The 27985-nt window shown below is 38.1% G+C and overlaps 1 protein-coding gene across 1 annotated transcript; it reads right to left on the bottom strand.

Moving 5' to 3' along the window:
• Nucleotides 1-100: 100 nt before the first annotated feature.
• On the bottom strand, nucleotides 101-22887 carry Wdr75 (WD repeat domain 75). Its single transcript, XM_090354457.1, has 21 exons — nucleotides 22557-22887; nucleotides 20918-21047; nucleotides 19507-19572; nucleotides 18612-18702; nucleotides 16555-16679; nucleotides 14680-14750; nucleotides 13345-13464; nucleotides 12823-12911; nucleotides 11372-11530; nucleotides 10396-10455; nucleotides 10196-10311; nucleotides 9671-9846; nucleotides 8612-8772; nucleotides 7455-7635; nucleotides 6009-6103; nucleotides 4971-5066; nucleotides 4140-4309; nucleotides 3536-3595; nucleotides 1626-1772; nucleotides 888-979; nucleotides 101-402 (listed from the first exon to the last, which is right to left on the bottom strand). Exons 1-21 carry the CDS (start codon nucleotides 22640-22642, stop codon nucleotides 198-200), a joined length of 2496 nt encoding a protein of 831 aa, XP_090210583.1. The 5' UTR covers nucleotides 22643-22887; the 3' UTR covers nucleotides 101-197.
• Between the last annotated feature and the right edge of the window lie 5098 nt (nucleotides 22888-27985).

Below are 27985 nucleotides of genomic sequence, written 5' to 3'. Positions count from 1 at the left end.
AAAGCTGGAAGTGGTGGTGTGGCTCAAATTGGTAGAGTTCCAACCTTGAGAGAAAAAAAAAAAAGAACACGAGGTCTCAAGTTTGAGCCCCAGTAATTGGACAAAAGGAACAGAAATATTAAAATGTTTTTTGAGTACTGACATACAATAAAAAATGCAAAGTGCAAGATCCCTTTTATCCATCTCATGTCCATGGCCTAAAGAGCAGCAATCCAGCTATAGTCAACTCTCCTGAACTTCCTTAGTTCTTTTTCTTCAGATTTTGACAACTGATGTAGAACATCTTCTTCCAAATCTGTGATTTTTGTATCTTCAACTTGCTTAGTAATATGAATTTCTTCATCTGATTCATCACTTTCTTTTTCTTCTTCCATATCTATATCATTATGAACTTCTTCAGCACTTTAAGAATGGAACAGAACATTAAAAAAATGAGTTATAAAGGAGGTGAATTTACAAATTATATACCATCTATGCATATAATAGAACATCTCTTGTCTAGGATTTGAAAACTATTTCACTTGATAACATTCTGTGCCTATAAATACATTTTGAAACTGATACTAGCCAAGGTGGTTCACGTCTATAATCCTAGCTACTCAGGAGGCTGAGATCTGAGGATCAAGGTTCAAAGCCAGTCCAGGCACTACAAAGCCAAAGCCTTGAGACTCATCTCCAATTAACCTTTAGAAAATACGAAGTGGTGCTGTGGCTCCAGGGTAGGGCAGTAGCCTTGAGCTGAAGAACTCAGGGACAGCACCCAGGCCCAGAGTTCAAGCCCCATGAAAATCCAAAACCCCAAAACCAAAAAACTAAAACACAACATTCTAATAAAAGAATAAAACATTCTTTCTTTAAACAGAAACATATTTGAAGAATCACTTTACCTCTTAGTCTCTGTAGATAGCAACAATGAATTCACAAACATGGAACATAGGAAAGAGGCAGATGGCAATACATGAGCTGGAGTGTGAAGAAGCTACAATAAAGCAAAAAAACTGGGTTTTACTTCTAAGGTCAGCCTTTGGCATGAGTTCTTTTTTTTTTTTTTTTTTTTTTGCCAGTCCTGGGCTTGAGCTCAGGGCTTGAGCACTGTCCTTGGACTTTCTCAAGGCTAGAGCTCTACCACTTGAGCCTCAGCACCACTTCCGGCTTTTTTCTATATGTGGTACTGAGGAATCGAACCCGGGACTTTATGCATGCTAGGCAAGCACTTTAACCCCTCCCGGCCTGGCATGAGTTCTTTAGGCCAAGAATCAAACAAAAGCTTTTATCTACAGAAAAACCAAACCCTAAGGAGAAAAATGTCTTGTTATTATCCTACATGACAGACTGTATAAAAACTCCAACTTGCCAGGTGCTGGTGGCTCACGCCTGTAATCCGCTACATAGGAAGTTACGACCTGAGGCCAGCCTGGATAGGAAAAGCTGTGAGACTCTCTCTGTGAGCACCAGAAAAACAAAAGTGGCACTGTGGCTCCAAGTGGTAAGAGTGTTAGCCTTGAGCAAAAGAGCTCAGAGACAGCACTCAGAATCTGACCAAACAAGAACAACAAGAACCACTCCCTCCAAATTAAAGTGCTTTAATACATTTATTCTCTTCCACAGCTTGCTCTCTTACTTACCTCATTAATTGCAGGTATATTCTCTGTTAAGGGCAACTGTACCAGCTCATTATTGAAAGTTTCCTTTACTTTTTCATCCTGCTGTTGCCTGTGTTTTCCCAATATGAAATAAAATGGGGTTGTTGGAAGACTTTCTTCTGCTAACAGCTGCAATGATTAAGACAAAAAGAATTATTTCAACAAGGAGGAACTCTTTGGGATCAGCAGTAAGTACTACTGAATCATAAAATATCTAGCACAGAATAAAATTATTTAGTATGATTCATTTTATGTGTAAAGCAACAGAGGCCTATTACTTTACTTACCATGGGAAAGTTAACAGACACTTAAAGAATCAAATAAATATACATTTACATTACTTCTTAGTTTAATCCTATAAAAATGATAGCAAGAATTTTCAAAAGGGGGAAAGAAAGGTGATCATAGTGACAAATTGGAAGTATGAAGCAGGTTCAAGATGATAATTTAGTAAAGATAATAAAATAAAAATCTAAGCTGATTTTGGGAAAGACCAAAATGTATTCCAACTCATAAACATAATCCCACAAATGCTCAGCAATTGGTACTAATTAATGCTCTCTCTGTTGGTGGGAATGAAAGTTGGGCTGTAAAAAACCAGATAAAGGTGGGAAGTTTATTTAGGAAGTTCTCAGATTTCTCTATCTTAGCATCAGCAGAAGTTCAAAGTTCTTTGGAGAACAGGAGAAAAATATGTCTACAGATAGAAATAGGCAGGTAGTGACATCTTCATATTACTTTCAAAGTACTATAAGGAAACAATTTCCAATTATAACTTTATGTGCAACCAACTGATCAAGTAGGAGAGAATACAAATATTTCTAGATATGGACAGTCTTAATTATCTCATTCATGTACCAGTAAATCAAGGCAGTCATCAAAGCAAAGAGAACTATGGTATCATAGCATATGTAAAACAGATCTCTAGGATAAATGAGTCCTAAAATGACTATTATGTAGATTCATTCACTTCAATCCAGAATCACGAAGTCAGGTTTTCAGAAATATTTCCCTCTCTCCCTCTCACTATATATATATATATGCATGCATTTTTTTTCTTTTTGCCAGTCCTGAGCCTTGAATTCAGGGCCTGAGCACCGTCCTTGGGCTTTCTCAAAGCTAGAACAATACCACTTGAGCCACAGCACCATTTCCAGCTTATTCTATGTATATGTGGTACCAAGGAATCAAACCCAGGTCTTCGAGCATGCTAGGCAAGCACTCTACCACACTAGGCCAAACTCCTGGCCCTTCTTTATAATTTTAAAGAAAACTTAATGTATCTAAAAGTACTGAGATTAACTGGACCAATTAAAAAGTACCTATAATTAGGGGCTGGGAACCCAAGTCCAGGACTGGGAGGGAAAAAAAGGTTAGCGGTAGTGGCATAGGGAAGTTTTTCCAAAGAGACTAATAAGTGTTGTAACTGTCCATTTGTATCTATGTAGAATTGGAGCCAGAACTCTGCAGATGCTAAACCCAAGACTGTTCAAAGCCTACATAAAATGGCATAGCATTAAATAAAACCCAGGCATATATTCCAATACACTTTATCATGGCCTTTCTTCCCCCTTGAATATTTTCCACTTAAAAATGGTTGGAGCCCATGACTATGAAGAAAGAGTACACTACACTGGATTCTTCAAACTGCAAATATATATTACTGATATAAATTTGTAGATTACTGTACTTTCAAGAAAGGAGTCCAATTTATAAAATGGTTTTGAAATTCCATCAGGACAAGGTAAAATATTCACATAGCTCAACTTTAAAACATAACAATCGTTTTTAGAAAAGTAATGCTTTTTGTGGTATGTGGGCTGGAACTGAGGTGCATGTGTGCTAGGCAGGTACTCTGCCTCCAACTTGCATTATGAATGTCTGAATCATACCTGTTTGCTTGTTGGTGTGAGTTTTTCTTCTGGAGACTTTGTGCTGAATGTCAATAAACTCTGAAAAGAGAGATTAATGATGCAAAGAATAATTTTATAAACCTAAACACGATAAATCATGGTACTAAAAAGTTCAGTTTTTAATTTAATTCATATTTATTCATCTGCTACAGAAAATAAAAGGTTTAAAATTTATCTTATAGCCAATGTAAAGTTTCCAAGATTATACTCTGAGAGATATTTAAGAAGTGGTAATGAAATAGTGTTCAACTGATTGCTAAAATTCAAGCCACAATTTTCTTCATCAGCAAAATAGTATAATTAAATTTCTTTTGGTTGTCTATACAAGTTCAAAGAGGTCACTGTTGGTTTGAACTCAGGGCCTAGGCACTATCCCTCAGCCTTGGTGCTCAAGGCTAGGGTTCTAACCACTTGAGCCACATTACCACTTCTAGCCTTTTTTGAGTAGTTTACTGAAGATGTCTCATGGTCTTTCATGCCTGGGCTGGCTTCAAACCATAATCCTCAGATATCCTCCTCCTCAGTAGCTAGGATTATAGGTGTGAACCACTGGTGCCAAGTGAAGTTTAAAGGGAGAAGTTACCTGTGATTTCGTTAGGAAGTAAAACTGGGATCTATTCAGCCACTGGTAAGCTTCTGAGGTAAATGATTCAGGGACATCTCGTGGAACAAACACTCCCCACTGAACTTCCTCTCTGGAGATATTCTTTTGGATATACAATGGCCTTGGCTCACTAGGTTTAAATATGAACACTAGGAGGGGAATAAAAAAGATATTGACACTTTGCTTGCAAAGCTTAGTCTTAAGACTCGCACTGGCAGACAATGATAAACCTGAGACATTCCATATATATATACATAATATATATATATTATACATATATATAGCAAGCTCAGAAATGCTTCAAGTTTCAATTTAATGAATATTAACTGAATGCATACCATGCACCATGCAGGTTAGTAACGAGGACTATGAATCTCAAGTCAAAGATTCTTATTTTCAGAGACCAGGCTACTGGAGAAGACAGATATCAAAACATTATTCAAATATTTTGTCTTAAGTACCAAAGAGATGTAGAAATTGTTTCAAAGCATAAGCAAGGCCAATTAAAACTGAAGGGGAGACTTGTGAATGTATCAAAGAGGTGAAGTCACTACTAGGTTTTGAAAATTGAGTGGGAACTGGCCTGTGGAAAAGTAAAAATTCCATTATAGTGGAATTCTTCTAAGTGTATGTGTGTATGTATACATATACATACATATATATATATATATATTCCAGATTTTTTTATGTTGGACAAGAAAAGAAAAACTGGGCCTCAGGCAAAATGGCTGAATATCTGATATGACATTAAAGATAATACATTTGCGCAGAATCTTTTTTTTTAACTATAAATGTACAGTCTGAACTTACAATCTGAACCCACTGAAGACCGAGAGACTGCAGCAATATTTTCTGAATTAGGATCAGCTTCCATCACTCTAACATTTAATTTTGCACTCCATTCCACTGTGGGGAGAAAAGAAAATTCACTTCTAAGACAAGACTTATCAAAAGCTTCAATGATTTATGGTAGGTAAAGTGGTACAAAAGCTCTTAAAGATTTACAGTAGGTAACGTGGTATTCTTAAACCATTCTTAATCTTTACTGGATCAATCTACCTAGCTGATCTAGGTAGAGGGACCTTGCGGAGGGCTTCACTGAAAAGCCAAAAACAGAAAACAAAACAAAACCAACAAAAAAGGAACTTTGGCCTGGTGAGTAAATTCTAGCTACTCAGAAGGCTGAGATCTGAGGATGGAGGTCCAAAGCCAGACTAGGCACTAAGGAGCAGAGCCTGAGACCCTTATCTCTAATTAATCACTAGAAAACAGGAAGTGGGGCTGTGGCTCAAGGAGCAGGGAGGTGTAGCCTTGAGCTGAAGAGCTCAGGGATGGATGGCACCTAGACCCAAAGTTCAAAAAAAAAAAAAAAAAAAAAGGAACTTTGTTATTTTTTTCACATAGTATGAAATAGCTTCTAACATATATCAAATGCTTTTACTAACTCTAAGTGAAATAATCAATCACCATTCATTTACAACTGTGGTAGAATACATTCAAATTCTATGTGGTACGAGATTGAGCAGGTTAATATACATCACTTAGTAGAAGTATTCCTCAAAACTTTGAGGATACATAACAAGAATGATAATAGAAAGTGCTATACCTGATCACAGTGAGAAAGTATAGATATGGAGCTAACTGTTGATCAATTTGGTGGTGTTAAAGTAATCTATAATAGATTTATCAATCCCAAAGTTTAGTGGTACAAAATATCAAGTGAAAACTTAGAACTGCTGTCTGGGTTGAGACATGAAGATATGACCTATAATTTTTAAAATGTCAACGTTTATTGGCAACTTTCTCCAGGTGCTTTACTAAGACACTTTAGGATACAAAATACCTTACATGCACAAGTGAGCAGATTCCAACAGCAAAGAATGCCACCTTCAGTAGCTCCAAGAAGATACTTTGAACAAGTCAATCTCCCAAAGCAAAGGTGCCTAGGTTAAAGCCACAAAGAAGTTAGCAACATGCAATTCTATGTTTATGACTTCAGACTTCTAGCTACCATTAGTTTGTGTGATCAGACTTTTTCTGTTTGTTTCTATCCTGAAGAAAAAGACTATAGAATACAAAGAGAAAGTTTTATTTTAGGTACTTTCTTTCCTTAAAACAAAAATTTGAGGCCGGGAGTTTGGCCTAGGGGTACAGTGCTTGTCTTGCATGCACGAAGACCAGGGTCGATTCCTCAGTATCACATACATAGAAAAAAGCTGGAAGTGGTGCTGAGGCTCAAGTGGTAGAGCTCTAGCCTTGAGAAAGTCCAAGGACAGTGTTCAGTCCCTGAGCTCAAGCCCAGGACTGGCAAAAAAAAAAAAAAAAAAAATTGAGCTGGGTGCTGGAGTTCACACCTGTAATCTTGGCTACTCACAAAAAAAACCCCAAAGAAACAAAAAAGAAAAAAAAATTGTGACCTATTTGTCAATATATTGTACAATATAACAATCCACACTACTTCTCAGGAAACAATGAAATGACAGTTTTTAGAGGAATAGAGGTAAGACAGCTGCAGGTGGCTCATACCTGCAATCCTAGCTACTCAGGAAGGCCAAGATCTGAGTATTGTGGTTCAAAGCCAGTGGGCACTAAAGACCTTAGGTTCTTATCTTGAAATTAACCACTAGAAAACCGGAAGTGGTGCTGTGGCTCAAGGGGTAGGGTGGTAGCCTTGAGCTAAAGAGGTCAGGGACAGTGCCCAGGCTGAGTCAAGCCCCAGAACTGACCAAAAAAAAAAAAAAAAAGAATACACGTAAGATAAACATCTTAGAATCCTTGTGTGACTCCTTTATTACATAGCACATCCATGAAAGCACTTGTTACAAAGACAAGAGCTGTATGGGAAAAATTAAATGAGAATCTCAATTTCAGAAATGTTGGCACGTAGTTCTGGTAGTCAGAATTTTCAGCCTTCCAATAGTTTCGTTAGCTGTTTGTATACCTGACAGATTATTCATAATAAGGAAAACACAAACTACTACTGAAATTTCTAAGAAAAGTCTGAGGAAAGTATTTTAAAGACACTGGTAGCTCCTGCCTGTAATCCTAGCTACTCAGGAGGCTGAGACCAGAGGATCACAGAAGCCAGCTCAAACAGGAAAGGCCGTTTCTTATTTCTAATAAACTACCAAAAAATTTGGAAATGGAGCTGTGGCTCAAGTGGTAGAGCACTAACCATGAACAACAATAAGCTCAAGGAACGGTGAGCAGGGGCTGAGTTCAAGCCTTGGCACGCATGGGCACCCGTGTTCTCACACACACACTCACACATTACTACTCAAATAATTTACCTACCTTATTTTCCCAGCTCGTTGGCAAAATGTACATTTTAGTTCCCATGTTTCTGAATCCCATATTGTAACTATTTCTTCAAAACTAACTGCTAATAAAGAGCCATCTTCAGAGAAACAACAGTTAGTTGCTTGATATTTGTGATAACTCCCCACGAAGTCACAGGTCCAGCTGATAGCTTTCTCTATGAAAATATAAGCCATAACATTTAAAAATGCCATAAGCACTAGATATCAGAGATATTACATATAATAAAGGTTAAGTTACAAAGACACATACTTCTTTTAAAGTAGACAGTTGCAAGTTATGGAAATTTATACCTTCCCCCAAAGACCTTGATCTCCATCTAGTGGAGCTATAGAGAGAGAGGCCAAATGGCCCAAGTCTGCCTCCCTCCCTCCCTCTCATTTATTTATTGCCAGTACTGGTGCTTGAACTCAATGTCTCACATTTGTTCTTGGCACTCTTATGCTCACTTGGCTAATATCCTATCATATAAGTCACATGCCATCCCAGCTTTTAGATGGTTATTGAAATATATATATTTATATTCATACATGTATATATACATTCACACTCAGCTTGAAATCAAGACTGTGAGCTCTTGCTTAACTTTCTTGAGCAAAGCTAGTACTCTACCATTTGAGCCACATATTCATTTCTAATTGGATTTGTCTGCCCAAGCTGGCTTCAAAACTCTATCTTCCATTCCTCAGTCTCATGAGCAGATAGGATTTCAGTCATGGGTTAGTGCCAGGCTGCCGAAGGTCTTTCTACTACGGCCTCATAAACAGCATATGACTAATCAGGTGATTAATCATCGTCCCACAAACAAGTAAAAAAATGTAATCTTTTAGTTACTAAAAACAAGAAATAGCTTATAGAGAATTCAACTCGAAAGCACTCCGACACAAATAGATACAAGTTGTCCCCCTACCCCAATCCAGTGCTAAGGCTTCATAGCTGGTTCTCCGCCCTCACCCCTGCCCCATCTGCCATCTGGTATTCTATCCCTTGTCTGCCAGGGATAACTCTGAACCAAGATTCTAGGACCCTAGCTCCTGAGTAGTTAGGATTAGAGGCATGAACCACTGAAGGTAGCTGAAATCAATCACTCTTAAAACGGTACACTCTTCTAATATACTGTTTAGTTAACTTACTGTATATATCAGAATCATCTGATAATATCCACACTTTGAAGTGACCATCTTTGCTAGCTGTAACCAAGGTTACAGGTTTTTCAGCTTTTTCTGCATTAGAGAAACAGAGAGCTGTAATGTGGTCATCATGTGGCATGGTAATCTTTGTGTTAAGAACAAACCTAGTAGGAAGGAAAACAATAAATTCATTTGTACATTGGGATAATATGACATTCTATCATGAATCTTCTAAAAATATTCCCAACCACTTTTGTTTTAGTGATTTAAAGTACTGTCTTTAAATGGTGACCCTTCTGTCCAACATCTTAATAAAAATATAAAATAACAGGGGTAACAATGTTCAGGAAGTAATGTACTCAGTACCTTACAAATGCAACTGTAACCCCTCTATGTATCACTCTGACAATAAAATAAAATTAAAAGCAAAAACAAGGGCCCGGGAGCTTGGCCTAGTGGTAGTGGCCTAGCATACACGAAGACCAGGGTTCGATTCCTCAGTACCAGTTCTGGAAAAGCCAGAACTGGTGCTATGGCTCAAGTGGTAGAGCACTAACCTTGAGGAAAGCCCAAGGACAGTACTCAGGCCCTGAGTTCAGTCCCGAGGACTGGCAAAAAACAAAAACAAATATAAAATAAAATGGTGTCTTTAAGAACAAACACAGAATTGAAATTCTGAAAAGAGGGAAAGAGAGGAAGTGAGTCTGATAAGTTACATTGTATATATACATATAGGGAAATGATGAATATTGGCTGATGCAGTTTATTTGCGTGTATGTAAATAGGATAATGAAACCTGTTGAAATAGTTTGAAGAGCTAGTGGGATGGGAGAGAATGATATAGGGAGTGTGGTTGAGTGAGATACTTTGTATACCAATGTGAAAATAAAAACAATGAAAATTTTCTATAACATCTGTATGCTAATAAAAGTTAGGAAAAAAAAATCCATTACAGAAGTAAAATCCTAAGTATATAAAAATCAAGCATCTTAAAGACTACTACAATCATGAAGTAATCAAATTTGTCCTCTGAAAATGAAGTGACTGTACATGTAATATTACCCTTGTGTTTTCTTATGGAAGGCCCACAGCTTCATCTGCAATTCTAGTTCAGTTTCCTTCTCTTGTCTCTCTTCCACAGTTGCAAGCCATTTGCCAAAGCAACCAAAGGCAGCCTTTGTTAATTCAATTTGGATCAGATCATCATCATTGATATACTCTTGCTGTATAATATCTAACTGATGGAGTTAAAAAGAATAAGACAATCCTTATTCACCTAAATCCATTTGTTAAAGCATTTCAAAAACAAGTAACTATAATCATAGTAACTTCTAGAATCTATAGTAATATTCTTTTAGATTCTGTCTCACTGGTTCTTTGCCTGAGATGGCATCGAACCATGATCCAGAATATCTGATTATAGGAGCAAACCACTGTGACACTGAAGATTAACTTTCATGTACTAGTGTTTAAGTAAAATAGGTAAAGGATCTTATGTGAGAAACTACCAAATATGTGATCTGATTACAGTGATAACTCTAAAGAACTTCCATTGGTCTGAAGGTTACTTAATGGATTAAATCTTACATTGTATAACTGCTTATCCCTCTGGAGGCAATAAAACTGCAGATGACCAGGCTTTCCATTCAAAACTAAAGCTTTAGTTTTGGGATCAATTATTAAACCGGTAAAAATACGCCTATCTGTAAAAGAGTCAACAAACAATAGCTGAAACAAGTAAACATTTGCTCTAAAACATATTCCAAACCCACTGGCTTCTCCAATACCTTTCACTAGGCCTTGAATTATTGCAGATGCATCAAGATTTCGGTGAATAACTGTTATCTCTGAGGGGGAGAAAAAAAATTAAACATATATGTCAGAACTTGTCACTTTGAAATATGTCCAATAAAACCAATTAAATAAGGACTAGATTGAGATTTAGTTCAAATATCAGAGGTGAGTACGGTAGCTTTTCTGTCATAGCCTTTAAGATTTAGTAAGTTGTGTCTATGAATACAGAGTATTCAGAAACTATATATAGTTATATATATCAAGCCTATATAAAAAGATACTCAAACTATATATAAACTATATACACATCAAGAATATATATATACAAAGACAGTTTGAATTAAGACAGAGTGTTAAAGGATGATTCAGTTACTTTTCTTTCTGAAGACAAAGCAATGGGTCCTAATATAGGCTACGAAGTTTGAAGAAATTCCAAGTCTGCCTCTGTATCCATCAGAATCCGCAAGATTTCCACTTTTGCACTGAGATAATGCCAAAAGAGTCTTAAGATACTGTTTTAAAAATGTATTTGTAAAAACACCCACTTTAGATTTTGTAAATATAAGTGGTATAGTGATAACTAAATACAGCCTTTTATGTTCTTTAAAAAATTATCTTATATTGTTCTTAATATTATCTTTATTTTTCACTGTGATAGATGTTGGCTGGCTTATGGCATTGTACAAATCACCTTTCTTCACAGCAAGAAATTTCAGACTTTTCAGGTGCCATTAGCTCATGTCTGTAATCATAGCTACTCAGGAGGCCGAGATCTGAGAAGATCACAGTTGAAAGCCAGCCCAGGCACTAAAGTCTTTTACCTCTAATTAAACACCAGAAAACCAAAGTGGTGCTGTGGCTCAAGAGCTATCCTTGAACGAAAGACCCCATGACCACCACCACCAACAACCACCAAAAAAAAAAAAAAAAAGAGAGAGAGAAAAGAAAAAAGAAGAAATTTAGACTTACTGTTATCAGAGTGAGAAGTGCAGAACAAATCTCCTGCAGGTGAGACGGAGATATGCTCAATCGTAGCTCCTAAGCGAGGGAGAAACTCTTTATTTTTTTCTGTTGCATCTCGCCATTCTACAAGTACACACTCACGTCCACCACTCAGTAGACTGGTGCCTTGACGCACATCCAAAGAAGTTAAAAGAATGTTTTTGGAGGGAAAAACAACAAAAACCCAGAAATAATTAGCATTTCCATTTTTTTTCTTTTATAGAAGTAAATTCCTTAATAATATACAAGTATTTCCTTATAGATGGCATAACTATATGGATGTTTTCGATGTTTCAAGAAATTAAGAGGCACCTGTGCACAATTTGTGTGAGTTAGTAGACTGTATCTTTTGATTCAGTTTCTCTTGTCACCAAAGCAATTTGTTTGCATGACATTGTCGATACAGCTATGCTGCAGCCATAAGATTTCAATGTTTTTCAAATCAGTAGAGTTTGGTTCATATTATACAGTTCCTAATATGTCTTGACAACTTCGCTAGATGTTTTATGTATTCTTTCGTGTGTAGTTCCCCCAAGAATGCCTATATTTAATTTTCTTTCTTTTTATTTCCTTTCTCTCTTGTGCTGATTATAGACAACTGTATATAATATGTAATAATCAAATCACAGCAATTATCTTAATACTTCAGATTTCTTTGTATTGAAATTCAGAATTATCTCTCCTAAATACAGTATCAGCTACAGTGATCCCATAGTATAACAGAAGAAACAATCAACAGAAAAACATTCGTAAATAATACAAATGATAAAGATTAATATCTAGGATTAAAAAAAAAAAAGCTCGCCAGGAGTGGCTTGCCTAGCATACACGAAGACTAAGGTTGGATTCCTCGGTACCACATATACAGAAAAAGCTATAAGTGGTGCTACGGCTCAAGTGGTAGAGCTCTAGCCTTGAGAAAGCCCAAGGACTGTGCTCAAGCCTTGAGTTCAATCCCCAGGACTGGCAAAAAAAAAAAAAAAACATAAATAAAAAAAATAAAATAAAAAGCTCAATAGCAAAAACCAAACAAAAAGCCAAGGCAAAGCAAAAAACAAAACCAAACAACTGAACTGTATGATTGAAAAATAAGCAAAAGACCTGGACAGAATCTCTCAAAAGAAGATACACAAATGGCAAATATGCATGAAAAGAAAATACCATTAACCATGAAATGAAAATGAAAATCACAATCTGATAGTACTCACTCCAGTTAAGACTGGCTAGATATTTGAAAAAAGGAAGAAAGACATGATAAAGATTGTGGAGAAAGGGGAACCTTTATAGCCATAATGGAAAACAACTATGTAGATACGTTTTAAAAAATGTACATCTTTAAATGTCTCAAACTATAGTGAATTAAAATACCCAATTCATGTATTTCAAAAGTTTATTTTACTTAATTAGCCTGCACTTACCTGTTACTGAAAAAGCCAAATCCATAACCATATCATGGTGCCAATGTAAACATGTGTACATATATTTCTTCTCATCACTAAAATTCCTCCTATTGGACAAAAACAAAATTCTTAATTTGATCCCAAGTGTGAATTAGGAAAAAAGCAGGTTAAATATAACTAAATCCTAACATCTTGCTTTCTAGTCTTAATGGCAAAAGTATTTTTTTATTTCTAACCAGGGGTATATCCAGTGTATTCCAGTATTGTTACTCTTTCCCTTTGGGACAAAAGCTGAAAGAAAAGTTCTCTTCAATAAAATAGTAATGGGCTACACAGAAGAATTTTTTATTCTCCTTTTATGCTTGTAGTACATATAAAATAAAGAACATGGTAATAAAAGAAATGGAGGATGCTGGAACATCTAATACCTATTATCAGCAATAGCTTTTCAGTATGTCCTTTCTCCTGGACCCAGAGAAGGTCATGCATTGCAGGACTATAGTGAAATACTTTAAAAATGGACGTTGTGAGTTAACTGACCAAAGACGAATTTTGCCATCCATGTGACCAGATGCGATGCAGTCTTCCTTTGGGTGGCATGCTACACATGTAAACTCGTTTTTAGACTGTTTCTTATTTTTTGATGATGATAAGGTAAATCTAGGAGAAAAGAATCTCTCTTGATTATCAATGTCTCAATATAGGTTTAAGAGTCTATACCTTATCAAACAAAACTAGCTTCCAGATTCAATCAATACAATTACAGGATCTTTATTAGAAAGAAAAGTTTGATGAAAAACATTGTTTTATAAGTATTTATTAATAAACAACAAAAATCTCATATGACCATTCACAATAACTTGTTTAGGAAAGCCTCTGACATGTAAGTAGTAGAAAGTCTTTTTAGTAGTTTCTTCAGCTAGGATACACCTTCTTCAATTTTTTTATGAATCCTGGATTTCAGTATGCAATACAGAGAAGCCTGAAATTACATCTGAGTCAAATGGCATATTTTACCTGAAAGACACTGAAAGGATAAGTATCTAAGCTAGTCTCCTCTGCCCCTCTTTGGGGGCCATTATAGGAATTTGAACTTAAGGCCTCAAATCCACCTAGCTTGCTTGCAAAGCTGGTGTTCTAACACCTAAACCATGTCTACAACCCAGTATTTTCTGGTTGTTTTAGAGAAGGAGCTTCAAACTTTTCTGTATGGGATGGCCCTAACTATAATCCTCCAGAATTGTAGCCTCCTGAGTAGCTAGGATTATAAGCAAGAATCATTGATGCTTGGCTATTTCCTTGTCTTATGTATTTGGCAATCTTCTAGCTGTAAATAAGTCAGGAAACTCATTATACTGAAGAGCAAACAAATATTCGTCTTGAGAAAGTAAATGAGAAGAGAGGACAACAGTAACTGACTATTCAATACTTAGCACCAGTCTTATTAAACATTATCTTATTCAACTTCACAACTCATTATTAGGTAGATAGGATCTATATTTTTAAAATATTTAATTCCAAATACACAGGAGTACAAATGGGCTAAATCTGACTCATTTTAAATTCAACATTCCAAAGCCTTACAATTATAAAATGGGAAATGAAAGTCACTTGGCCAAGTTTTCTCAAATAACACCTAATTTTGATACCAACTATGCAGATCACAATTTAATGTATATTGTATAAGGACCTTGGACTGGAAAAAGCTCCATAGGTCTCTGTAACTAACAATCGCCCCCCTACATATCTCTATACTTTCTATACCTCTTATTCTTGTAACATGAAACTATTAGCAGCTATGAATCACAGATAATGAGGAAGAATTACAGCAAGCATCTGAGTATAAAACCAAAGCCACCAAAAACGATATCTTACCTTGATGTTGTTTTCTTTTTGAAAAAATAAACAGACAAGTAAAAGTCCCGTACTGCTGCAACATATTCTCCCTGAGGTTTCAAAGACATTTGCAAGAGTCAACATAGAAAAGATTGCATTAATATAAAATGCACTATCCTCTGGCCACAGAATGAATATGACTTTTCAAATAAGACAAACTTAAGTACTAAATCCTAAAACTAGACTCAATAGTTTTAAGTATAGTGATTTAATTTTTTTTCATTAAGACACACCTACAATAAAATCCAAACCTGACATATGTGTATGTTCACATAATTACCACTACAAATCAAAATGGAGACCACTTCCTTCACCTAGAGATATTCCCTTGTTCTTCTTCAGTCATTCCTCAGTGTCCTGCTCCTTCAATACTCATGTTCATCTTCACAGTCTCCTTTCCTCTCTGTTTAGGATGTTCTTGCACAGTATATTTTTTTTTAGGTTCATCCAATCTCTTCTACACACTGTTAACTCTATTACACAGCTCAGTACTATTTTATAGAAAATATGCTTCACTATTTTTAAAAATTGTTGATATTTAGGCTATTTATATTTTGGAGGTATTATAGTTATTACTGTACACATTTTTTGGTCATGTTTTCATTTCTCCAACATTGGGATGGCTTTGGTAGAAGTATTTAATTTGGATAATATTTAACAATTTTACTGGATGTGTAGTGCTTTGATGAGTTATTAAAGTAACTGATAGGGCAGCGGATTTGGCCTAGTGGTGGAGTACTTGCATAGCATGCATGAAGCCCTGGGTTCAATTCCTCAGTACCACATACACAGAAAAGGCTGGAATGGCACTGTGGCTCAGGTGTTAAGAGTGCTAGCCTGAAGCAAAAGAAACTCAGAGACAGTGCCCAGGCCCTGAATTCAAGCCGCAGGACTTGCAAAAATAAGTAAGTAAATAAATAAATAAAAAATAAAGTAACTGATAGCTAATGATACCGTGTAAGCTAATAAAAACAAATACCTTCTCTACTTGAAGAAATCAGTCCTTTCAAAATAAGTAACAAAACAGTGCTACAAAATCTAATGATAAAAAATGGATTACAGCTAAAACGGTATCTATAAATCTTCTGGTGGCACTGATGTCAAGTTAATAAAGTAATTATTACAGGGAGCAGCTAAATAATTACTACTACACAGTATCTGCACAAAACATTTTAGTACATGCTGTCATGTTAAGTTGAAAAAAAGATAACATTTCTAATCCTAAATTTTGGGGAAAGTTATTTTATGTATGTTAGAAAGTTTTAAAAGCTGGGTGCCATGGCTCATACTTGTAATCCTAGCTACTCAGGAGGCTGAGATCTGAGAATCAAGGTTCAAAGTCAGCCTGGGCACAAGTCTGTGAGATTCTTATTTCCAATTAATCACCAGAAGGCCAGAAGTGGTGTTCTGGCTCCACCTAGTAAAGCATTAGCTTTGAACTGAAAAGCTCAGGGACAGTGGCCAAGCCCTGAGTTCAAGCCCACCATTGACCAAAAGAAAAGAAAAAGTTTAAAAAAGGAATCCATAGAGGGATTATTGCATCCAAATTTTCCATATGGTAATATAAACTATAAATAAAATGGCCATACTTCCTTAAAATCAAGTATAAAAAGCAAGCAATTTAAATAGCTTATTTGAGATTAACAAAGAATTACAGTACAAACACTAAGCACTGTTACTTTAGGTATACTTAAAAGACTACAAAGTAGATAATCTTAACTTCTTATTTACTAACAAAACTATAGTAATCCAAGGCAATTATAAAATCACTACAATATAAAATACTCAGAAGAGAGATTGCAGAAGAGACTTAGGGATGCATTAAAAAAAAAAAAACTAGCAAATTTTATTTACCTGATTTCCAAATGCAATGCACTTGGGTGACTGGTTTATGTAATCCAGAACAAAGGACAACTCCTTAGCTACTACCTCCTGGCTTGGTGATTTGGGCAGTTTAACTGAGACCAGTTGAAATACATCTAGCAAAAGAAAGTCATATTACTTTAAAACTTCTCTAAAGTGAGTGAACAGTGCATGTATTGATATGAATCTATTATTCAGTACTAGAATGCCAAGATTTTACATATACCTTAAAGTACATTTAATGCCAATAATTAAAGTGTACCTTCAGGTTTGATTCCTTACTTGGAATATTTAACTTTTAAATGAAAGTCTAATCCCTCAATTTTGTCTTTACACATGCATATCAAATGTAGAACTAGAAAATTTTTTGTTTATTCTACATTGAGAAGTATCAGGCTGAGGCTTATAAGGAAGATAAATAATCAAACCACCAGAAGCAGTATTTAGCATTCTAAAGTTTTCAGAAATGCTATAGTCTTGCTGCAACTTTCATAGGTAAGTCTACCTTCCTCTAATGTGGACATACTCAAGTTTCTGACTTCTTATAACTTTCCCTCAAAATAAAAAAATTTTAGTAGCCTAAAGCAGTAAGACAGGTTTGTCAAAACAGCTACACAACATACCCTCCAAAGACCCTCCCTGAACATTTATTTCTTATATATTCCTTCAACACTAACCCCCTTTATTATTTTCTGGAATATGTTATTAATCATAGAAGTCTGTTTGCTTTTGAACTTGCTGTCTGTTTTGTTCTGTTCAACCATAAAGTACCACCTAAGCATATGGTCAGTGCTCAATTAGCTGTTGAATGACTAGTGTATACAGGAAGAAACGGAACAAAAAATATTTCAAGTAAATAGAAGATTAATTTGTTTTTATACCACAATTTTCTGTCAAAGACTCTGGACTGGGGCTCGAAACATAGAAAGAACAATGTTATAGTAAACAAACCAGCTAACACAGAATATTTACAAGCCCACTTCACATATACCCAAGATTTTAATATGCTAGGTTTCCATAATATGCCAGTTCTGCAGTTAACACTGGAGCCTATTGTGAGTAGTTTTCAGCTAATACAAAAGGCTAATGACCAAGGTCTTTCCTTTCAAATCAGTGGTTTTTACTTTTCTTTTCTTTCTTTTTTTAAAAGCCCTTCTTTGCACATGAAGCCAACTAAGAAAAGTTTAAACAATTAGGTCCCACCAGAGAGAATCTTGAGGACTGGTCTTGGCTGTTTCTCATGAGCAGCCCCGGTTAATAATCACTGGTCTTACAGGTATGGATAACAGTTTTTTCTGCTAGCAACTATCCTTTCAACATAGGAATCAGAAAGATAGCACAGGAAGACAAGAAATATTAGTGATAAGTAGAATCACGGGGAAGTCCCAGGCTAGCCTTGAATACACAATCCTCCTGCCTCTTGCCTTCCAAGTGCTGGCTTTACAAGCATGTTCTACATTTATTCAGAACATCTTTTTGAATGTTCTTTGATACACATAGGAAAACTAAACTTGTTATTCCTTCTATTTCTTTCAGTCTATATTCTTGACACTATCATTTATTATCAGGTATGGCCCTAAATGACCTTTAACAAAAGAATATTTAGCCTTCAAGGGGTTTTTGTTTTCCTGGTGCTAAGGACTGGATCCAGAGTCTTACATATGCTAGGCAACTGCTCTAACAACTAAGCTACCTGACCAGACATGAGCAACCATGCTGAGTGAGAACGTAAGACCTTGAGTTCATGTCTCTGTGCCAGAAAAAAATAGCAAGATTTTAAGACAAATTCTTGGTGGCTCAAACTTTGGTGGCCTGAAACTTTGAACTAGATAGTTTCAACCATGTATGAAACTATCATTCTCTTACTGTATATTGCAAAGGGAAAGAAAGCAACCACAAATAAATGTGAAAATGATGAAAGCACTTTAAATTCAACTCTGAAAACTCTTCACTTCAAATTAAACCCCAAATGTTGAATTCTGACAAACTGTAAAATGTAAAGAGATGCTTGTAACATATAAGAACAAAGTACATGCATTAAAGTTTACCTGATTCTTCTTCATTTATTATAGCAAAGATAGAATCTTCAGCTTGGGCAAGAGAAAAGAGGGAATGAAGTTTATGCCCAACAATGAAAGTCTAAAAGAAAAAAACAAACAAGCCCAACATATTATTGTCTGTTTCTGTTAGTAGAGCTTCAAGTTCCTCAGGGTAGGGCTATGTAAAAGCTTTGCTCACTTGTGAGTTCTCGTATAGGACTTGGCTTAAAGGGGACAATCAATGCCTGTTTACTGAATAATCTCCTATAATTTTGGAGCTTCAATAAAATATTCATTTTTCTACATTTTAACTACCACTTTTCTTTTCTTCCCATCAATGTGCATGCATTTTGGCTAAAGTTCAAAGAAAAAGTGCTGTTGCCTCAGACATACTGGGATATCTACCACTGAATTACATCCTCAGTGCTTCTGCCCATTGTTTATAAAGGCTTATTACATTTTCCTCACTGGAATTTTGAATTTTTTGGGGGGTGTGTGTGTGATAATACCTTTGTATTTTTTTACTTTTCTTTTTCTGTGTCAGTCCTGGGGATTGACATAGGTGCTGTCCTTAAGCTCTCCAGCTTAAGGTTACTGCCCTACCCCTTGAGCTACAGTGTCACTTCACCACTTCCAGTTATCTAGTGGTGAATTGGAGATGAGAGTCTCTGGGATTTTAGTGCTTGGGCTGGCTTTGAATAATGATCCTCAGATCTCAGCCTTCTGAGTAGTAGGATTATAGGTGCGAGCCACCGCACTCGGCTAATTCTTTTTTGTTAAACAATTTATACAGTAAAATTTATGCATTTTAATGGCATAAACTGTTGTCTGTTCAAGAAAAATATGTCTATCATAACATTCTCATACTTTTTCACAGTAGGAAACTTAAGACTGATCCACATACCTTTATCAAAATGCCATCTAGATAGTCCCACAGTTTAATTGTGCCATCAAAGGAACAAGAATACAGCTAAAAGGGTTAAAGAAGAAAAAATTAACAATTAACTGCTAACATAAAAGCAATTTCTGTTTATTAATCTGTCACATTTTTACAGATTATAGTATCGCAATCCTGAAAATTTAAAATCAAGACTTTAAGCCTCCAGGGGCTAGGAGTTTGGTCTAGTGGTAGAGTGCTTGCCTAGCATGCACGAAGGCCAGGGTTCGACTCCTTGGTACCATATACATAGAAAAAAACCAGAAAAATGGTGCTGTGGCTCAAGTGGTAGAGCACTATCCTTCAGGAAAAAAAGCCCAAAGAAGACAGTGCTCAGAGTTCAAACCCCAGAACTGGTAAAAAAAAAAAAAAAGATTTAAGCCCCCAAATGATACTCAAAAATGTTTTAGACTTTAAAGTATTTTGAACTTAGGTTTTCAGATTAGGGATACTCAGCAGTATAGAATATTCATTTTGTAGGAGGGTTTTGTACCAGCTCTGGGCCTTGAATTAGAGTCTGTGCAGGCTCTGAGCTGTTTTGAAAGCACAGCTCCACTTATAGGTTTTTGGTGGTTAAAAGGAACTAAAAGTTACATGGACTTCCCTGCCTAACCTGGCTCTGAACTGGAATAATCAGACCTCAGTCTCCTGAGTGGCTAGAATTCAGGGAATGAGCCACCAGTGCCTGGCAGAATAATAGTTTAAATATCTCTGAAATTCTGAAATCTGAAACACTTTGGTCCCAATTATTTGGGACCAAATTATGGGAAGTGGGGCTTGGTTCAAGGGTAGGGTAATAGCCTAGAGCTGAAGAGCTCAAGGACAGCACCCAGGGCGAGTTCAAGTCCCAAGACCCCCCCCCCACAAAAAGAAATTTATTTCACTTAACACTAATAAGCATCTTGTGGAGCAAATCAGACTACTTGAGGGGCATGTAGCTCTAGCTTCTTAATTTACTTCTGTAACTAGTAAAAACTAAAAATTAAGCCCAGCGTGGTGGCTCACACCTGTAATCCCATCTATTCAGGAGGCTGAGATCTGAGGATTGCTATTCAAAGCCAGTCCAGGCACTAAAGTGGGTAGTTAATCTCCAATTAACTACCAGAAAACAGGAAGTGGTGCTGTGGCTCCAGGGGCAGGGCAGTAGCCTTGAGCTGAAGATCTCAGGGACAGAGCCCAGGCTTAGAGTTCTTCAAGCCCCAAGACTGACAAAAACGAAACAAAAAAACCAACCAAACAAAAAATAACCTTAAATAAGAAAATTAACAGATTTCTCCATAATTGTAACCATAACCTGCAAAATTTCCCAAGGTAAGCTCCCCAAATTTCTATCAACACAAGCTGATGTTAAAATGATCAATTGTAAAGTGTTTGGCACCTGCAGATGGTTGTTGGGGTTGAGTTGTATTCCAGTTACCAGATTTCTGTGCCCATGTAGTATGTGTACACACTCTTCTGTAACTGTGCTGTACACTTTAATGAAGTCCCCAGAGACACAGAAGATATACCTGGGGGAAAGGAAAATAAGACTTTCACATACTCTTTGAGTAATATAATCTTTTTATATATCATTATGAAAATAACCACAGGCAACTGATCAGTTTTCTTCAACATAGTTAATAAACTGTACTTTTAAATTTGAATATTGTTTAAGTTTTATGGGGGAGCACCTAAGATTGAATTCTGAGATTTCTGAGCCCAATGTTACATATTTTGCCTGTCTACAGACAAAGGTTATACAGATTCACTTTCAAAGTAAAGTCTAACCAAGTTTCCTGGATACATCAGTAAATGGATGAATCTTTCATTCCCGGTCTATCTATTATTATTCAATGGTCCCGCTAACTGTAATGTGTTTGCATGATCTCATGTGCTTTATGGTTCACTGTGGATCACAGCTAACAAATGATCAAGACTCTGTTTTAATTGAAGCCCAGGCTCTCTTGGGTAAGAGAGTATGAAGATTTCCTTTAATTTGTCTTCTTGTTACTGAAAGGCTACTTTGCTTTTAACTTTCTTTCAGTGTGTATAAATGGCACATATGAGGAAGAAACAGGACCCATGGAAAAGGGGCTTAAGAGGCAGAACTTTGCAAGTGGAGGTGTGTCTCAAAGGCAGAGTGCTAGCCTTGGCTAAAGGGGCAGAACTTTGACAACTTCTTCATGTCATGTCTCAGTTTCTTCCTAATACATAAAATGTCAACAAAGTCCCCTTCACTTGTAAAATCAATTCACTGTATGTGTATAGCTGTGCATGTCACAGTTTCCACTACTCAGGCATTCAATAACTACTCTTGGACCAATAGGCCAACAAGCATAACAGAATTTCAGAAAATACGATTATTGTTCTAAGACAGAAAAACTGCACATACTTTTTTTTTTTTTTACTAAGTATCAATCTAAAGTGATTTGAAATCCTACGTTTTACATTATTTCAATTGTAGGAACTACAATGTAGCAATAGTGGTGACAGCTGACCTACTCAGGGTCATCAAACGTGCCAAATACAATAAAAGCATACTGAGACAATGTAATCCCCCCCCAAAGAAGTCTATGAGACACAAAAGAAATGTGTGTGTGTGTGTGTGTGTGTGTGTGTGTGTGTGTACTGGGGACGCCAGCACACATTTGTGCCTGTCTGTCGGAAGGAAGCAGGGGGGTGTAATCACATTTTGCGACACAGAAGTTCGGACGCTGTAGAGGTGGTCCAGACCTGGACCTGGATCATTGCCCAGCCATCACAGCTCCCGGGTGATCTAGACACGTGGACCCGTCCCGAGCCCTCTCAGTCTAACCCGAGACGCACCATCCGGGGGTGCGGAGGTGCGCAGCCCCAGCGGGCCGGACCAGGTCTCTCCCCGGCATGCCGTGGCTCCCACAGCGCCCGCGGGGATCCCCAGCACGAGCGCCCGCCGGCCCTGCGGAGCCGGGACTCCGCAGTCGGGAGTCTCGGGAGTGCCTGACAGCCCCGGGGCACAGTCCCCACTGCCTCCCGCCCGCGGCCCGGCGCCCTCATACTTGGAGTCGGCCGAGAACACGACTCTCCGGAAGTTCAGCTCGCTGCCGCCGCAGTGAACCACGCGGATGCTCTCCTCCTCCACCATCTTCGCGGGCACGCCGGCGCTTCCGACCGCGGGCTCCGCCCCTCACGGCCCACCGGGCCCCGGGCTGGGCGGGCCCCGGGCTGGGCGGGCCTTCCCGGCCGGCCCGCGCCGCCCCCTGCCGGCCCCTCTAGGACGGAGACTCGATGGTGGGCTGGAGCTTTCTGGTCGGGCCCAGCGTCTGCGCGGCCATCTTTTGTGTGGGCAACGTCGAACATTTCCTTTTCCTTTTTCTTTAGTGGTAAAAAGCAAAGCAAGCAGGCAACTGAGTCACACTGAGAGACTTCCACGGCCCTCGTCCAAGTCTCTCCGTAGGTTTCGCCAGAAGGGACCGGCGGCGCCCCCAGGCGTCACGTGGCCTTCCCCGCCCCCCCTCCTTCCGGCCCTTCTGACGAAGAGATGTGACGTAATCACGCTGCGCCCACTAGAACCGAGGTCCCGGCGTGGAGCTCTAGGGTAAGAGGCTAGCGCTTCTTTCTGGTAGGGAGCCGGCTCCTCTCGCTCGTTAGCCGTCGCTCTACGGTCGGGAACGTTCACCCAGAGCCTCCACAGGAACGCCGTCGACAGCCTTGTGGTGGTACCACGGTGGTTGTTGAAACTGGGGGGGTCCTAAAGCCGGGCACTGGTGGCTCAGGCCTGTAATCCTCGCTACTCAGCAGGCTGAGATCCGAAAGGATCGCGGTTCAAAGCCAGCACGAAGGCCACCAAGGTCCCTCAGGTCCCACGAACCACCGGAAAACCGGCAGTGGCGCTGTGGCTCGCTGAAAAGCTCAGGGACACCGCCCAGGCCTTGAGTTCCATCCCTAGGAGCTGCAGGAGAAAAATTACGATTCCTTTTCCAGTTTTTTTAGTATGACGATCTAAAATGATGCCCTAACTTCAAAAGAAAAAGAAAGACAGACAGACAGAAAGAAAGAGCAAGCCCTTCTGTCTGTCCTGCTACACAGGGTTCTCAAGGGTTGTTCTGTTGGTATTTCGTTAGATCATTGCTTCCTCACATGAGTGGAACTATAAAAAGCCCTGAACTCAGTGTGTAAGTGTATCAGTCTTAAGTTTTCAAGTTAGGCGTATCACTTTCGTGTCCTCTCTATATTAGAGGTTGCTTATTTTTAGATGTTCATCTCTAGTGTTTAATATCTGTGCTAGCTCAGAAGCCACGTTTAAGGAGAAAGAGCCCCACTTGGCTTAACAGAAACAGATGCCTTGTATGTTTCACAATTTGAAGTCACAAAATGTGTGTACTCATGGAAACAGGATATTTTCTAAGGTCAAGGCCTATCTTTGGGAGGAGAAGTAGGACACGTATCTTTATAGCAGAGGAAGTATTTCAAGAAGACAGTGATCAATTTTATGACACATGACAATTTTATAGATGAAAGAAGTCAGAACTAAAGATGGTTTAACAATGTGGAGATTGGCTTAAGTATGTGCGAGAATTGTGGACTTTTTGAAAAAGTCTGAAGTGAATTCAAAAGAGAATGAGTGGAGATAAACTGGAGAGTGAATATGTACATAACTCTTTAGTTTTTCTGAAAAAGGTAAGAAGAACCTGAAGTTTGAAGTGGAGATATATTTAGAACAGTTTTTTTTTTTTTTTTTCAGTTTTTTCCATCTTGAGGCCTGGGCACTGTACCTGAGCCTCATAGTGCACAAGGCTAGGACTGTTATTACTTGAGTCACAGCATCACTTCTAGCTTTTTCTGAGTAGATTATTGGAGATAAGAAAGTCTCAAGGACTTTCCTACATAAGTTGGCTTCATACCACAGTTCTCAGATCTCAGCATCATAAGGAGGATTACAGGTGTAAGCCTTTGGTATCCTGATGCTTTTTCTTTAAAGTGAGAAGAAATTATGTGTGTGTGCATGCGTCCGTGCTCACCTGCTTGCCTATGCATGCATACATGATGCTGAGAAAGACTTAAGAAAGAAGAGTGGTTGGAAAGACAGAGTAGACCAAACCTCATATAGGCAACAAAGTACAAGTGTTGGGGCAATATGGCAGAGTTCTTAAAAGCCAGTAATGAAACCTATTCTAATTTTAAATGGAAAGGATTCGAAAAAGATAGGACATTTAGAAGATCTAGGCTGAATAGGAGAAATAAGATCCAAATTATATAACAAAATTTTCCCACTAGTGATTCCACTGCCACAACACTAATGCACAGGCACTGGGATGTGAACACTTTATTTGACCATATTTTGAAATTATTTTTAGGTAGTTTTACAAAGCAATAGCAAGATTTTATTTTAATAAATGGAAATCAAGTTTAGGTCAACTATTGAAAGCTGAAAGGGAAAATAAATCTGGATTCTTTTTGTGTGTGTGGGGTGGGGGGTCAGGGAGCTTGAACTTGGCCTGAGCGCTGTCTGTGAGCTCTTCAGCTCAGGGCTACCGCCCTACCTTGGAGCCAAGCCCAACTTCCTTTTCTTAAAGTTAATTGGAGATAAGAGTCTCAGGTCTTTTTGTGCCTGGGCTGGTGGTGAACTTTTTACTGAGTCTTCTGAGTGGCTAGGATTACAGGTGTGAGCCACCATGCTTGGCTAAATCTGGATTTGTTACTCAAGCTTAGTCTAGTGCAAGGAAGACCTGGAAGGCAGAAGATTAGCATTTGACAAGATTAGACTGGGTCAAGCAACAAAATGAAATGCCAATCTCTGTTCATTTCTTCCCTTCAGTTCTGTGTGATAGCTAAAACCAACAAGTTTGTCCCAAACTATTACTGTTCATTTCATCTCTGATATTGAGATATGTAATTTTGAGATGTATATTATAGGCAAAAATGTTATCTTGTAATTGAGGTATTTTAGGGAGAGTCATATTGTAATTAATTTTTTTTGGAAATTTGCCATGTAGCAATGTAATTAAGTAAAGAATCAAATAAAAATTATATAAGTGTAATATACACATGGCACATAAAGTTATAGCATGTCTACAGTATATCTATAGATTACAAGTATTTTACTTTGAAATGCATTCAATTGCCTTAGATTTGAATTTTTTTTTTTTGAGGGTCACAGGGCTTGAACTCTGGGCCTGGGCACTGTCACAGAACTCTTCAGCTCCAGGCTACTGCCCTACCCCTAAGGCCTACCACTAAGCCCAGCCCCACTTGCTGTTTTCTAGTGATTAATTGGAGATACATGTCTTATAGTCTTTAGTACCCAGACTGGCTTTGAACCAAGATCCTCAGATTTCATCTTCCTGAGTAACTAGGATTATAGGCTTGAGCCAAACTTAGATTTCAGCCTCCTGAGCAACTAGGATTACAGGTGAGCAAGCGCCCAGCTTTAGATTTAGAACTTTTAAATCAGGGTCAAGAAGGTAGTTTAAAAAATTAGGGGCCAGGAGTTTGGCCTAGTGGTAGAGTGCTTGTGTAGCATGCACGAAGGCCCAGGTTCAATTCCTTGGTACCATATACATAGAAAAAAAGCCGAAAGTGGTGATGTGGCTCAAGTGGTAGAGCTCTAGCCTTAAAGAAAACCCCAAGGACAGTGCTTAGGCCCTCAGCCAGAGCCCAAGACTGGAAAAAAAATAGGAATTCCATTTCCATTCCTCCTCCCTTCTGTTCCTCTTTCCCTTCCCTTCCATCCCTTCCCTCCCTCCCTTTTCTCTCCCTCCTTGCCTTCCCTTCCTCTTCCTTCCCCTCCCTCCCTCCCTCCCTCCCTCCCTCCCTCCCTCCCTCCCTCCCTCCCTCCCTCCCTCCCTCCCTCCCTCCCTCCCTCCCTTCCTTCCTTCCTTCCTTCCTTCCTTCCTTCCTTCCTTCCTTCCTTCCTTCCTTCCTTCTTTTCTCCCATTTTTAAAAATGCTAATAGGTGGCTTGAAGTTAACAATATGATAAAGCATGGAGGGAGGATTTGTGAAGATTCTGCTATAAAGTGCTACCTGTGAAGTGGAACCATTGTTTGAAAGTGTATGTGAATTACTTGTAAATGTGTATTACAAACTCAAGGGCAATCTCAAAATGTAAAGACTATAATGAATGTGTTAAGAAAGAGGAAATGCAATAAACATGCTTATTTAAAAGAAGAGAAAGCAGAAGATGGGTGGAAAGAATAGTAAAAACAATGCAAAAATAAATATAGGTTTTTAACACTACTAGTAAGCATTTTAACCTCATAAACCTCACCACCCAAAAAATTTAAATTTAAATTTTAAAAAGTCATAGTGGATCAAGAAACCAGAAAAAATTCTCTAAGAAATCCACTTTAGGCTGGGTGTAGTGTTACATAGCTGCCATTCTAGCTTCTCCAGGGGCAGAGATTGGGAGGACTTGGTATCTATCTTATCCAAGTTTGGCATGGTATGTGTATCTATAATCCAGTCTACTGGCAGACATGGGTAAGAGGATAAAGACCTGATAGAAAAACACAAGAACCCAATATGAAAATAACTAACAGCAAAACAACAAAAGAAACCAACTTTAAGCATAAAGCTGAAAAGAAAGGGATATAGCATGCTATCAATGCAGATTAAGAAGTTATATTAAGTTCAAAAAAGCATACTTCAAATAATAATACTACCTAAAAAGGGACCAATTATCCAAGAAGCTATGACAATCCTTAATATGTTTATACCTAAGAACATATCATTAACAAACATGAAGTGAAGCCTGATAGATCTGCAATGATGAGTAGATATCTCCGTTACCAGTGGAGCCTTCAAGTTTCAAGCAGAGAGAACAGGACTCAGCTCCCAGTGAGAGGAACAGTGTATCACTATTGTGGACATCACTGGGAAAATATAACCTTCCAGAGATCTGAAGGAAAACCTCTTTCCTACATATGTTTTCCCCCATTAGAAATATCTGGGTCTTGGGCTGGGAGTTTGGCCTAGTGGTAGAATGCTTGCCTAGCTTGGCTGAAGACCAATGTTCAATTCCTGGGTGCCACATATATAGAAAAGCTGCAAGTAGTGATGTGGCTCAGTGGCAGAGCTTTTGCCTTGAGAAAGCCCAAAGGACATTGTTCAGACTCTGATTTCAGGCCCCAGGACAGGCTAAATAAATAAAACATCTGGGTCTCATAGTTGCTGAGTTCACTTTAAGGCCATTTTTTTTGCATTTTTTTATTGTAATTAGTAAAAGGGTTACATGATATTTGCCAGATAGAAGGTGCATTAATTCACATATATTGATACCCTTTCACATGTCTTGGTACCCATTTCCCTCCCCCCCCCACACCCCTCACCCGTCTTGGTTTTCCCCCCTTCCCTATCAAATTTCAAATAACCAAATGCAAATAAATTCAATATATCAGATAACAAAGTGAGATACTATACCAATATGAGATAACCAAGGGACAGCAAAGGAGATGAGAGACAACATAGTACATTAAGGACAACAATCA

Source organism: Megascapheus bottae, chromosome 21, assembly GCF_031878675.1.
Source record: "Megascapheus bottae isolate mThoBot1 chromosome 21, mThoBot2.hap1, whole genome shotgun sequence".
NCBI classification, from domain to species: Eukaryota; Metazoa; Chordata; class Mammalia; order Rodentia; family Geomyidae; genus Megascapheus; species Megascapheus bottae.
This window is presented reverse-complemented; position numbering and strand designations above follow the sequence as displayed.